Source organism: Panthera leo, chromosome A2 (assembly GCF_018350215.1).
Source record: "Panthera leo isolate Ple1 chromosome A2, P.leo_Ple1_pat1.1, whole genome shotgun sequence".
NCBI classification, from domain to species: domain Eukaryota; kingdom Metazoa; phylum Chordata; class Mammalia; order Carnivora; family Felidae; genus Panthera; species Panthera leo.
Window position 1 is genome coordinate 17,163,584 of NC_056680.1, and position 12,984 is coordinate 17,176,567.

The 12,984-nt window shown below is 37.7% G+C and overlaps 1 protein-coding gene across 12 annotated transcripts in view; it reads right to left on the reverse strand.

The window, feature by feature from the left end:
* Positions 1-12,984, reverse strand: part of MAP4 (microtubule associated protein 4) — a 206,183-nt gene that overhangs the window by 96,225 nt on the left and 96,974 nt on the right. For all 12 annotated transcript variants that reach the window (XM_042929181.1, XM_042929188.1, XM_042929184.1 and 9 more), the window contains one exon: positions 10,305-10,373. In XM_042929181.1, coding sequence (XP_042785115.1) covers positions 10,305-10,373 — 69 coding nt within the window. The remainder of the gene's footprint in view (positions 1-10,304; positions 10,374-12,984) is intronic.

Sequence of the window (12,984 nt, forward strand, 5' to 3'; positions counted from 1 at the left end):
TCTTTATTGTATTCCTTGGTCTATATGTCTATTTTCGTCTAGGCTAGGACCTAGATTACTGTAACACTGCAATTAAGTTCTGAAATCAAGAAGTATGAAACGTCCAACTTTATCTTTTTCAAGATTGTTTTGGCTACTTAGGGTCCTTTGAGATTCCACATGAATTTTGGGTTAGATTTTTCTATTTTTACCAAAAAAAAAAAAAAAGTGGTTGGATTTTGAAAGAAAAAAAAAGTCATCTTTTGAAAAAGCACTTTAAATCTTCCTACCAGTGACTGACATTTCACTGCTGCTTTAGAAGCTCCTAGAGACTCATGGTTGTAGTAATCGTCTGTATACATCCTTTTATCCACACTCTAGAATTTTTCAAAGGAATTAATCTGTGAGCAATGTAAAAATCATATGAGTTAATTATATTATCAAAATTCTCCTGGGGCGCCTGGGTGGCGCAGTCGGTTAAGCGTCCGACTTCAGCCAGGTCACGATCTCGCGGTCTGTGAGTTCGAGCCCCGCGTCAGGCTCTGGGCTGATGGCTCGGAGCCTGGAGCCTGTTTCCGATTCTGTGTCTCCCTCTCTCTCTGCCCCTCCCCCGTTCATGCTCTGTCTCTCTCTGTCCCAAAAATAAATAAAAAACGTTGAAAAAAAAAAAAAAAAAAAATTCTCCTTTAAAACATTAGGATAAGAGTCCTAAAATATGTGAATATATATATTTACATATATGAATATATATGAATAGATGATATATGAATCAAAACTAACCAAACTGAGAAGATAGTTCAACCATTGAACTATACCCCACTTTCAATAATTAATGGAACTAGACAGAATAGGAATAGAGGACCTGAACAACACTATAAACCAACTAGATCTAACAGACATTTTTTAGAACACTCCATGCAACAACAGCAGAATATACATTCTTCTCAAGTACACATGGAACATTTTCTAGGACAGACCATATGTTAGGCCATAAAACAAGCCTGAATATATTTAAAAGCACTGAAATAATACAAAATATGTTCTCCAACTACAATGGAATGAAATTAGGAAATGACAACAGAAAGCAGTTTGGGAAATTCATAGACATGTGGAAATTAACAACATACTCTTAAATTACCAATAGGTCAAAGAAGTCATAAAGGAAATTAGAAAATAAGACGAATGAAAATGAAAACATAACACACCAAAACTTAGGAGACGCAGCTAAAGCAGTGCTCAGAGGGAAATTTATAGCTATAAGTACTTACATTAAAGGGGGGTAAAAAAAAAAAAATCACAAATCAGTAACATAACTTTACACCTTAAGAAGCTAGAAGAAAAGCAAACTAAATGCAAAGCAAGTAGAGGAAAGGATATAATACAAATGAGACTGGAAATAAATGAAACAAAGAAGAAAGTACACAGAAAACACAACAAAACCAAAAGTTGATACTTTGAAAAGATCAACAAAATTTGACACTTTTGTAACTGTAACTGATCAGTAAAAGAGATATGACTCAAATTACTAAACTCGGAAATGAAAGAGGAGATATCAACACCAATCTTGCAGAAATAAAAGGGTTTATAAGCAAAAATTAGAAACAATGGCACAACAACACACTACAGATGAAATGGACAAATTCCTTAAAAGGCAGTTACTACTGAAACTGATTCAAGAAGAAAACACTAAGATTGGAAATTCCTGAAATAATTTTTGTAACTTATATAATTAGTTATATAGTTTCTAACAATTAGGCTTGGGAAATTAGTTCCATGATAGATGAAATTCCTTCAAATTTCCTTCTATAGAATTCAAGGACCTTATTCCTTATAATAAGGCATAAGCAGATAAATCTTTTGTTGAATTAATCTATTGGGTTAACTGGACACCTCTTGTACCCAATCCTCCTTAAAAGTCCATCTTTCACTCTACCTATAACTGCAGCATCCAGGTGCATGTAGGTGTGATTTGACTGCACTTTATTTCAACCAAACCAGAGTTTTCTGCCTCACATCATCTTGATGCCAGAGACGAGTCATCTGCAGTCTGGCCCTGCACAAGTGCAAACCCAGAAGTACAACAGTTAACTGAGAGATGGCACAGAATTAAGGCCCCTTTGTCCACAGAAGTGACTAAGTTAGTGATACTTCTTCATATCGGCTTGTCCTCTTTCCAATTTCACTTTTCCTGGTCTCCTCTTTTTTTCCATGGGATCACTTCTCAAAATAAACTACCTATACACAAAGCCCTTGCCTCAGCCTGGATTTTCTCCCAGAAAGTAGAGACTAAAAAAGGCCTTTAAAACAGGCCTTTACAGGCGTCTGGGTGGCTCAGTCGGTTAAGTTCCTGGCTCTTGATTTCGGCTCAGGTCATGATCTCACAATTCGTGGGTTTGAGCCCACATCGGGCTCTGCACTGACACTAAGGATCCTGCTTGGGATTTCTCTTTCTCTTTCTCTCTCTTCCTCTCTCTCTGTCCCTCCCTCCCTCACCATCTCTAAATAAATAAATAAATACATAAACAAACTTAAAAACAAAAACAAAAACACAGGCCTTTAAAGGTCCGTTCCTTCCAACTACCTTTGTGAACTTCGTTAGCACTTAGAAGACCCACTGTGATATGACAGGCTGTGTTAGAAAGAGCATAGGGCTCATCAGCCTACGTTTGAGTTTGAGTTCTATCATTAACCTAACTTCAACTTCTTCAAATGAAAAATGGATATACTGTTATACATTCGAAAGAGTTCATAAACTCCAATATGCTATACAGAGGACAGTTATCCTTATCATTCATGAGATTTTTTCATCAGAAAAATCTGTTCAAGTCTACATTCAGGTAAAAATACAAGATCAACTTACAGAAGCTGTGTGTGAATATTAGTTCTTTGAGTAAAAATCCTCTGGTCTCTGATACAGTATGGCTGTATCTATAAATGCTTTCATTTTATAAGAAAGGAGAATGTACTCGTATATTACTTATGAAATTACAAATAAAAGAAAAATATTCTATATCTACATATGCCTGTTGTCATAAGGTAGAGTTTCATTCCACAAAAAGAAGCAAATTATATAAACAAAGTTATGGTTTAAAAGGTATATCAGAGGGGCACCTGGGTGGCTCAGACGGTTGAGCTTCCGACCTCGGTTCAGGTCATGATCTCATGGTTTGTGGGTTGGAGCCTCGCATCAGGCTCTGTGGTGACAGCTCAGAGCCTGGAGCCTGCTTTGCATTCTGTGTCTCCTTCCCTCTCTGCCCATCCCCCGCTTGTGCTCTGTCTCTCTCTGTCTCTCAAAAATAAATAAATAAATGTTAAAAAAATTTTTTTTAAGTATGTCAGAGTAGACGACCTGCTTCTGGGTCGGGGTTATATACGTAGCAGAGCAGCTCCCTCGCTGTGATCTACTGAAAGTCAGCCCTTGACACAAAGGTTTGTAAAATTTTCTTAAAAAAAAATTTTTTTTATAAAAAGCATATCAGAATAATGGATTCACGAAAACCTCAGGAAGAAGCTATTTGGTCTTATTCAATACCAAGTTCCAAAAGACACTGAAATCAAATGGCTCACTGTACAATTAAATGCTCAGTGCATGAGCTGGTTTCAAGGGAGTCCTCAATACCCTAAAAGTGAATGTAACATGTTGTATTAATGGGTATATGTGGAGTTTTCTGAGAAGTTCTACATCTTTATCAGAAAACCATGAAGCAAAAAAACTTTAAGAAACATTAGGTGTTTGTATCTTACTGATGTGTCTCCAACATGCAACTTGTATCTGGAAAATGAAAGAAAGTAATTAAACTTTTGTTTCCAGGATTTGGGGATGAGGCAGGGAAAAGGAGGTCTTGCCATGTCTATATCTAGGAACACATTGTGCAGCTTTATGTTTGGGCTTCATTTATAAGTTATAATGCCAACTTAGAGGTTGGTTACAATAGCTGCTCAGAAATTCTAACATTACAGATTTATTTTTCTGCTAAGATTTCACATTTATGGTTCCTGAGAATTTTTCTAATGCTAAATTCCTTGCATTCTATCTGATGCTACAGGAGACAGTGATGAAACCCCTAGGACATCATTTGTGCCAGGACATTCCAACAAAGCAGTTTCATCTTCCCCTGTTGATATGACCAGATATCACATCACATTCAGAACAGTTCTCACAATAAAAACCCACCTCATCAGTTCATTATGGAAACCACCAGTAACACTGCCATTTATGGAGGACTTAGTGTACTGCATCTAACTTAGCCTCCATGGTAGCACAGACATTTATTCCACAAATAATTTGTGATTAAGTCTTGTTAAGCTTTCACTGTAACAGAAACAGCATCAATATAAAATTGAGGATAATCCACTCTTACATGTGACTTAGAAATGAAGCTGACATTCTGTGCCTGCCCCACCAGTCCTTTGTCTTTGTCCAGAACCCTCTCTAGGCTTCCAGCTCCAATGTATTATCAGGTCTACAAGGGGGAAGAATCCAACAGTAGCCAGATTTCATCTCACTTTCATCAAAATGAATACACTAGTAAGATCTAAGAATTGTCCTGATCACCAAAACCTTTAATCCTAGCATACTTATAAGAAGTTAGTCAGGACTATGAATTATTATTTATAGTGTTTAAATTCTTGTGCTTTAAACATAAGAATAGATTGTTAAGCCCTCTTAATAAAAGAAAATCTAAGCAGGAGCCTGGCTGGCTCAGTCGGTGGAGCTCCTGATCTTGGGGTTGTGAGTTCAAACCCTATGCTAAGTGTAGAGATCACTTAAAAATAAAATCTTAAAAACTGGGGTCGGGGGGCAATTGGTTAAGCATCCGACTTTGGCTCAGGTCATGATCTCACAGTTCGTGAGTTCGAATCCTGTATCAGGCGATCTGCTGTCAGCAAAAAGCCCACTTCAGATCCTCTGACCCCCTCTCCACTTGCTCATGTAGGCGCGCACGCTCTCTCTCTCTCTCTCTCTCACACACACACAAACACATACACACAGGGAAACCTAAGGACATTAAATTGAACTTTCTTAGTAAACAATGTGCCAAGCTGAAAAATGTTCTTTATACCATGCAAATTACCTTTGGCATAGAATCTTTTCAATGTCTTAGTTCAGTCAACATATTGCATTTGCAAATCTACCTACTGTAAAGAAACAGTAACCCAGAAATGGGTAGGGAATTGGGCATTCTGTTGAATTCTTCCCAGAAGCAGCATACTAGAGATCATCAAATAATAAAGTTACAAAATTAAAATGTCGTTGAATGTAACAGTTTCAAATGATAATTCAGAAGGCATTTTAGGAAGACTGTGAACCTGAATTTTAACTGGACTAAACTAAGCACACACATGTAGTCTTAGAAGGTATTGAACAATAATTGATATGCCATGAAACTCTTTTGGATTAACTGCATGTTGCCACTCTGCCAACTGTTTTTCTCAGCAGATACCATAAAATATCAGTCATTTGGGCTTACCTAATACAGATTCTGGATGAAAAGGAGTTGTTCTGAGAATCAAAGATACGTAAGTGAAAATGAAAATGTCTGGCAAAGAGTAAAATGCCCATACAACTATGAAATTATTTTGGGTGGGATCAGAAGCTTAGACTGAGAATTCACTCCTCAAGTCTTTATTTGCCAAACTCATGTCTTAGTCACATCATACTTCAGTAATTAAGACTCCAACCAAAATCCAGTCTGTAAGGTGTTAATGTAAGATGTTTATTAGTGTAATTTATTTATTAGCACAATGATCACATTAAAATGTCCCCAAATACAAACTGTTATAGTCTAAAGTCACAAAAAGTATAAACTCAGGTGCATGAATGAGGTTATATAAAATGTTATTTATAAACAAAGTTCTACATCTTCAACATTGGGCGAAAGAAGAAAAAAGAGAGAGAGAAAGAGAAAGATTACAAATAAGAAACGTATTTCAATAGAACAACCTGACCAGTCTGGTAACCTCACACTCAGGTACGCCCATGATGACAACACAGCATATCCTTACAGAACTGGCTACTTTGTACAAAGCAATACTGAAGCAACATGAAACATCCAAGAGAAACAGAGCTAACAATGTACATGGAATTTTAGCTGTTATTAGTGGAAATTTTCAATTCCATAAATAAAAAAACATATTTGGGGAAAAAGAGTCAAACAAAAACAAAGCAAAATGGAAACCAAAATGGAATAAATCAGTGTCAGCAATGGAGCGTGAGTGTGTCCCTTCAACCACTGCCACAGTAGGGTGGCCCTGGGCTTCTCCAGCCACCTGTCACTTGCACAAGCTGTAGAGACTGGTTAGAACAGTTAGAAAAAGGTCAAAGTTGATCCTTAAAAGTTAGCACTGCCAGTTTTGCAAAGTTCCTAGCCAAAAAACCAAAACCAAAACAAACACAGAAAACCAAAACACATACTGAACAACTAACTGCACACCAAAGGGCAAGTGCTAGGTTTTATCTGATGGGTGCTCTCCTACAGTTAAGAGTTTTATATTTTATCAACTGCTTCAGAGGTAAGCATAAGCAACGTCCCTCAAATGTGCTTCCTCTAAGTGTCTTTTCTCCAAGAACTCACAGAAGGAATTCCTGGCAGAGGAGCAAGCTCCTGCTTGTGACCAGAAGAGGGAATGCTTCCTGAATTCCAGAAGTCATTGCAGGGACTCGGTTTAAACTTTCATAATATTCTGGTTTTTCCATCTCAAGAGTAGTTTTGTGTCAGAGGATCCAAAATAATGTACATCTCAAAATCTACCTAGAATCTAGTGCCAATTATTTATCTTAATCCAAAACAATCAATAATTTGGTTGACTGTGACAACCTGCATAATCAATTAGAGGACAGAAACCTGGAGCGTTTCACATTCTGGTTCTTAAGCCAGAACTCCTGTAAGATTTCAAACCTTGGCCCAGGTATTATATTCTCTAAAAATCTCTCTGCTAAAAATCCAATCAAAGGTTATTATCTGAAAAGCTCCACAGTACTTTTCCCAAATAGTTCTTCTAGATTTTTTAGCTATTAGTGTGGGAAAACAAGGAACAAGTTTAAGAAAGTGCCATTGGGCTCTGTGCTGGCAGTGCAGAGCCTGTTTGGGATTCTCTCCCTCTCCCTCTCTCTCAAAATAAGTAAAATAAACTTAAAAAGGAAAAAAAAAGTCTCATTGGGACAATCCTCAGAACGCACTGAGTATAAATGCTAATTTGTAAAGGTCTTCCCATGTGATCCACCAGTCCCCCTGGAATGCTGTAAAAAGGCTTCTCCAGAGACCAAAGGGATTCAAGACACTACCTGAACAGAGTTTGCATCCAATCTGAAAACCACGTCATTAGAAACCTGATAAGTTGGTTGTAGTTGTTCAGTGAATTGCAATATACTTTCATTCTCATGTTTTTACAGAAAAAGTTGTTTCTATCTGTATCAACATCCCAGTAGTCTATACAGGATTCCACTTTCTTAAACTTCTCAATTCTTATTTTGATAGTTCATGATCATGTTATGAAAGTAACTTTGGTTATAAAATTTCATACACAATAAAAGGTTGTCAGATTTTCAAGAGAATCTAAGCCTCTAGACAAATAAACCGTCATTTGGTAATAAAAACAATTTCAGCCCAACTTACAAATAACAAAAGATGATTTAATTCGAGGAAGTACTTTTCAAAGTTTAGTCAGAGCTACTCTACATTAAAATAGCTATCGTTATTCAGATTTTAGTAAGGTGGAGAGAATTAGAGGTAAGCCTGAAAGACTGCACTTCCCTAAAAGCAAGCTCACAGAGGGAGAGGGGAGGGAGAGGAAAAGGGAGGGTCACTGCAGTACTGGTGGACTCAATCCCTTTATGAAAGCACACGTTCTCATTTGGTGTTACAATATCCTGATTCATTCTGAAGAGCTGAAAAAAACACATGGAAAAGGCCAACTCAAAATGTTTAAAAAAAAAAAGAAAAATGTGAGATTTGAATGAAATGATAAAATGAGTTTTCAAAAAGAACAAGAAATAAAAGACATTAGATGCCCAAGGATTCATCTTGTACTCTGTGCTCACAAAGGGAAAGGAGGTTCCATCAAGCCCTGCAGAGCACAAGAGGAAGCAGGTGGTTTGCTCAGGCAGCAGCAGAAAAGGCCCCGAAGAACTACCCTCTGCTTCTTCTACATCGTGTCCAGGAAGGAAAAGCAAAGCTCTGCAAAATGCTGCAGGTTTTAGAAGTGTAACGGTGCTTAGGAAAGATCACTGGTCTGGTGTTGCAGCAGCCCCAGTGTGGAGAGACACGCTAGGCTTCTAGGAGGAGAAAAATAGAAAGGGAGGAAGAAGTAGGAAGGGGAAGGAAAGGGCAGAAAAGCACAGGTCATTAGTAAACAGCAAGTTCAACATAGCAAGATGCTCATACACCCTTTATATGCTATCAGCGGAGCTGGTCTGCTCTTAGGACTAGAGACAACATCCTGAATAAAACAGAAATGGGAGTTTTTCAAAATGGCACTGAGCTATGTGCTCTAGTTAGTAATGGCCAAATCAGAATGAGGTCACATCATGCTCCAAAAACATGCACTCTTTGTCCCCTCCCTACTCATTCCCACCCCCCAGTGAAACATGCATATTTTCAAAAGGTCAAATTCAGAACACACACATCTTCCCAGGTATGCAAACCATACTCTACCGGCTGCCATCATGTCAGTGGGCAATTCATAAATCCCTGGGTTCTTTTCTGCCACCAGGGAACTAAAAGTCTTGAAACAGTAAGGGCCAGGCTGCATGTTTTTCCAGTTCAATTTTTTCCGTGCTAGTAAGAGTTGGCAATCGGAAGCAATTGCTACCCAAAGTTTGGGTCTCTTCTGGTCATACTTGACATCTTGCTAGGGAAGAAATCTACTCTAGTTTTGATAATTGTTTCCTCTCTGGATGAAAATGGCATCCACTCCTTCAACTGGCTAATCAAATCAATCCCCTCCAAGCCTTTTCTTCCCCCGGCACTGCCTCTTTGTTAAAGAAAGCTGAACTTACACATTTTTTAAAAGTTCATGTTCAAGCTTCTCCTTTAATCACAGGTATATTTCCATAAATGTTTCCTTAAAACTATACTACATAGATGACTCTGCTTTCAAAGCAGGCACAGAAACAGTCAATAATACAACAAAGGTTATCAAATAAATACAAAAATTTCTGTTCACAAAACTGGAAGACAAGTGTCACTTCTGGTTGTTTTTAGCTTTTAAAGTAAAGAGTTTCTAAGTTAATGAGCTGCTAATAAGGATGTTAATGTCAGTGGGTAAAACTAACATTCACAACAAATGGAAACCAGCCATCAATATATCTGAGGTACAAAGATAGAGAGGACATTTTGAAAGGTCACAGAATAAAAAATAAATCCTGGAATAATTGCTGTTGCTAAGAGGAGGCTTTCTGGAAGCCTTACAAACAGAAATCGTATGGCGGCTCAAGAAAAGTCTTCTCAAGGCTGAGGTATGCATACAAGGGAAACACAGACACAGTATGTGTCTAGTGCTTGCCTCCAGTGCAGCAATGTGAATCGAATGTTATGCCCCAGTTAAGGGCACGCTCTGTTGCAAAGAACAGTTTGCTTGACCATTAGAAGTCTATTCATTTGGGTCAACAGCGTCAGCCTGATTACAACTGCAAAGTGCAATTATTTATAAAAATACAACATGACTCTCATAATGGCTACCTAAGAGAAGGTTTGCACAGTACATCCCTATGGATCCTGCTACTTCTTCGAGAATTCTGCTCTGGGGTCAGAGAGCTGGTGCTAGTTATGAGGTGGAAACCCATAGGAACTCAGTGCCAGCTGACAGAATATCAAAGCCTTAGTAATTAATAGGCTGGAGCTAAAGTTAGAGACAGATTTCAAAAGTAGCAGTTGTGGGGGGGGGGGGGGGTGTGGGGAGAAAAAGACCGAGGGCAAAATAGAAAGGAAAGAACTTTTAATTTGTGGCTCACACATTTCCCAACATTAAGCCATGGCAAGCAAGCTAAGTGCAGTGGGGAAAAGCCTGTGTAAAGAGCTGTAGTGGCCAAAGGCCTCCAATATAACATATTTTGATGATGATTAGTTTGCATCTATAATCGTAGTTTTAAGATTGATCCAGCTCTTGTGTGGCACAACTACAACAAATATTCAATACCACTCTTTCTTCTGTTGTTAGAGATGTTATGTGGCAGATGCCTTGGATTTGAATACATCCAACAAGAACAACAAAACCCTTAGAGATAATTCACATGCCTCCCTAACAGTCTTCCTCAAAGAAGCTCATCAAGGTGTTTACTGTGACTGTTTCACCTCCACATTTGGGGAATCCGGGGAACCACTTACCCGCAGTATCATTCCCTTCCATTCCATGATCACCGTTGGCTAGCCCTGTTGCTTTAGAGGATGGCGTACCTGCAACAACCACAAAGAATAATTAGCCGCTGTGACAGACAGCAGTATGAAAAACACACTCCCCACTACCTAACTAGGTAGAATTTTGTCACTCTTCATAGCATGAGCTTAAAGCAGATAAATGTATGTCCAAAATTTAAAGATCCAATAAAAGAAAACCCAGAAATATAGAACACAACGGAGTCATTCATTTTTACGGGACCCAGACTCTACACTATAGAAGAGCCTTTCCTAATAAGCAAACTGAAATCCTTTCTGTTCTGTAAATTGTCAAAGATTACCATTGTATTCAATTAGAACCACTATTAAGCACCACAGATTTTGTATCTGTGATTCAAATCCAATGCTCCAAGGGCACAGGGCCATTTGGAACTCCCACACACAGAGTCCAGGGCATCATCGTTGCTCCTGAGGGTGAGGATTACACAGTCACCAGTAGCACTACTGGAAGCAGAGAACTTTTTTTTTTAATCTTACCTATTCTGATAGAGTGTAGTTGTGTCACATTCCCTAATAACTAAAGACATTGAGCATCTTTTCACGTTTATTTGCCATCCCTTTCTTTAGTGAATTGAATGGTCAAATTTTTTGACCACTTTTCTTTGGGTTGTTTTCTTATTATTTAGTTTTGAGGATTCCTTATACATTCTAAGCACCAACCCTTTATCAGATGAATTCTGCAAATATTTTATCCCAGTCTATAACTTGAATTTTCATTCTCTTAACTGTGTCTTTTGCTTTGCAAACTGTGTCTTACCCGTATTTTCATTGTCTTAACTGTGTCTTTTGCTTTAAATTTTGATGAACTCGAATTTTTCATTTTTCCCTCATGCTTCCTTATATTTTCAGTGAGGTATCTAAGAAATCTTTATCTAACTCAAGGCCACAGGATTTTCTCCTACGTTTTCCTCTAGAACTATTATAGTTTTCAAATTTAGGCTCCATATTAAGGCCGATGATACATGATAAATTTTGTATATGGTGTAGCTACAGGTCTAGATCTGTATTTTTTGCCTATGGACATCTAATTATTCCTGTATAATTTGTTGAAAAGACTATCCTTATTCCCTGAACTGCCATTGCATTTTTGTAGTAAAATCACATATACTATGTGTGGATCTATTTCTGCACTCTCTTCTATTCCACCGGCCTATAAGTCTATCCATTTTTCCAATACTACAATGTCTTGATTACTGAATCTACAGTATTTCAAAAAGGTCATGTGAGTCCTCTATAGTGGGTCTTTTCCAAAATTGTTTTGGTTATTCTAGTTTCTTTGCTCTACTATATCATGAATGAAATTGCGTTACTACATAGACGAATATAAGGATGTACAACCTTTTCTTAAAGGCTTTGACCACATCTAACACTTCAGCAACCCATCTAGCTCTGCGGTCAGCTTGCCAACCCAAGAGCTTCTCATGAGTCCCTCTCAAGAACTTAACAGAGATATTTGTCTTTTTTTTCTTTTTTTTTTAATCTTTATTTATTTTAGGGAGAGAGAGAGAGAGAGAGAGAGACAGAGTGCGAGCAGAGGGAGGAATAGAGAGAGAGAGAGAGAGAGAGAGAGAGAGAGAGAGAACCTGAAGCAGGCTCCAGGCTCCAAGCTGTCAGCACAGAACCCGACACGGGGCTCGAACTCACGAACCACAGGATGGTGACCTGAGCCAAAGCCGGACGCCCAACCGACTGAGCCACCCAGGTGCCCCTAGAGATATTTTTCATAAAACAAGTAAAAATCTGGAATGTATGCTACAAAAATATAAAATGCAAGATTTTACTTTGAAAGACAAGAAACTATACTGTCCAACCTTCTGACTCCCACAGATCCAAGGCAGAAATCTTTCACATAAACTCACTGAAAATATCTTTCATTCTGTTATCTCAGATAACAGAGGAACAACTACAGAAAACCTAAAGAACAAGGCAGACCAAAAAGAGATTATCAATTAACTGGAGGAAAAAGAAAATAAAGGAATGAAAGAGAACAGACTTTTATTGAATATCCACCATGCATTAGGTACCATACTAGGGCTTTACATACTGTTTTACTTATCCGGAGAGATACCAACTATGTTCTATCCCACATTTATGCCAAATATGGGATAGAACATGTTTAGCATAAATTTCCTTTTACCCTCACAAAGTACATTTATAAAATTTATTCTTCTTAGCTCAAGAAAGAACACATATTTTAAAAAATCTGCCTCATTTTAAAATACAGATTGTAAAAAATAAAATAAAATGCAGATTATAGGAAAATGCAAATTACAAAAAATACCATCTTCTGGTCATGAGCGTGATAAAATCTTTTTAAAATTTAATAGCCAGTGTTGGCACAGTGTAAGAAAACAGGTAATCTCATACACCACTCAACGAATATAAATCGGAACAACCTTTTATGAGACAACTTGGCAGTCTATCAAATTTTGATATACTTGTTTAACTCAACAATCCATTTTAGGTACATAGTTCAGAGAAAGACATAAAAGTGCACAAATATGAATGTTAATGAGATGTTGACTATGGCACTGTTTAAAAAGTTACAAATGCCCACTGACAGATTCACTAAATTATGAAATAATATGCAATTTTAAAAGAAATGAGGTAA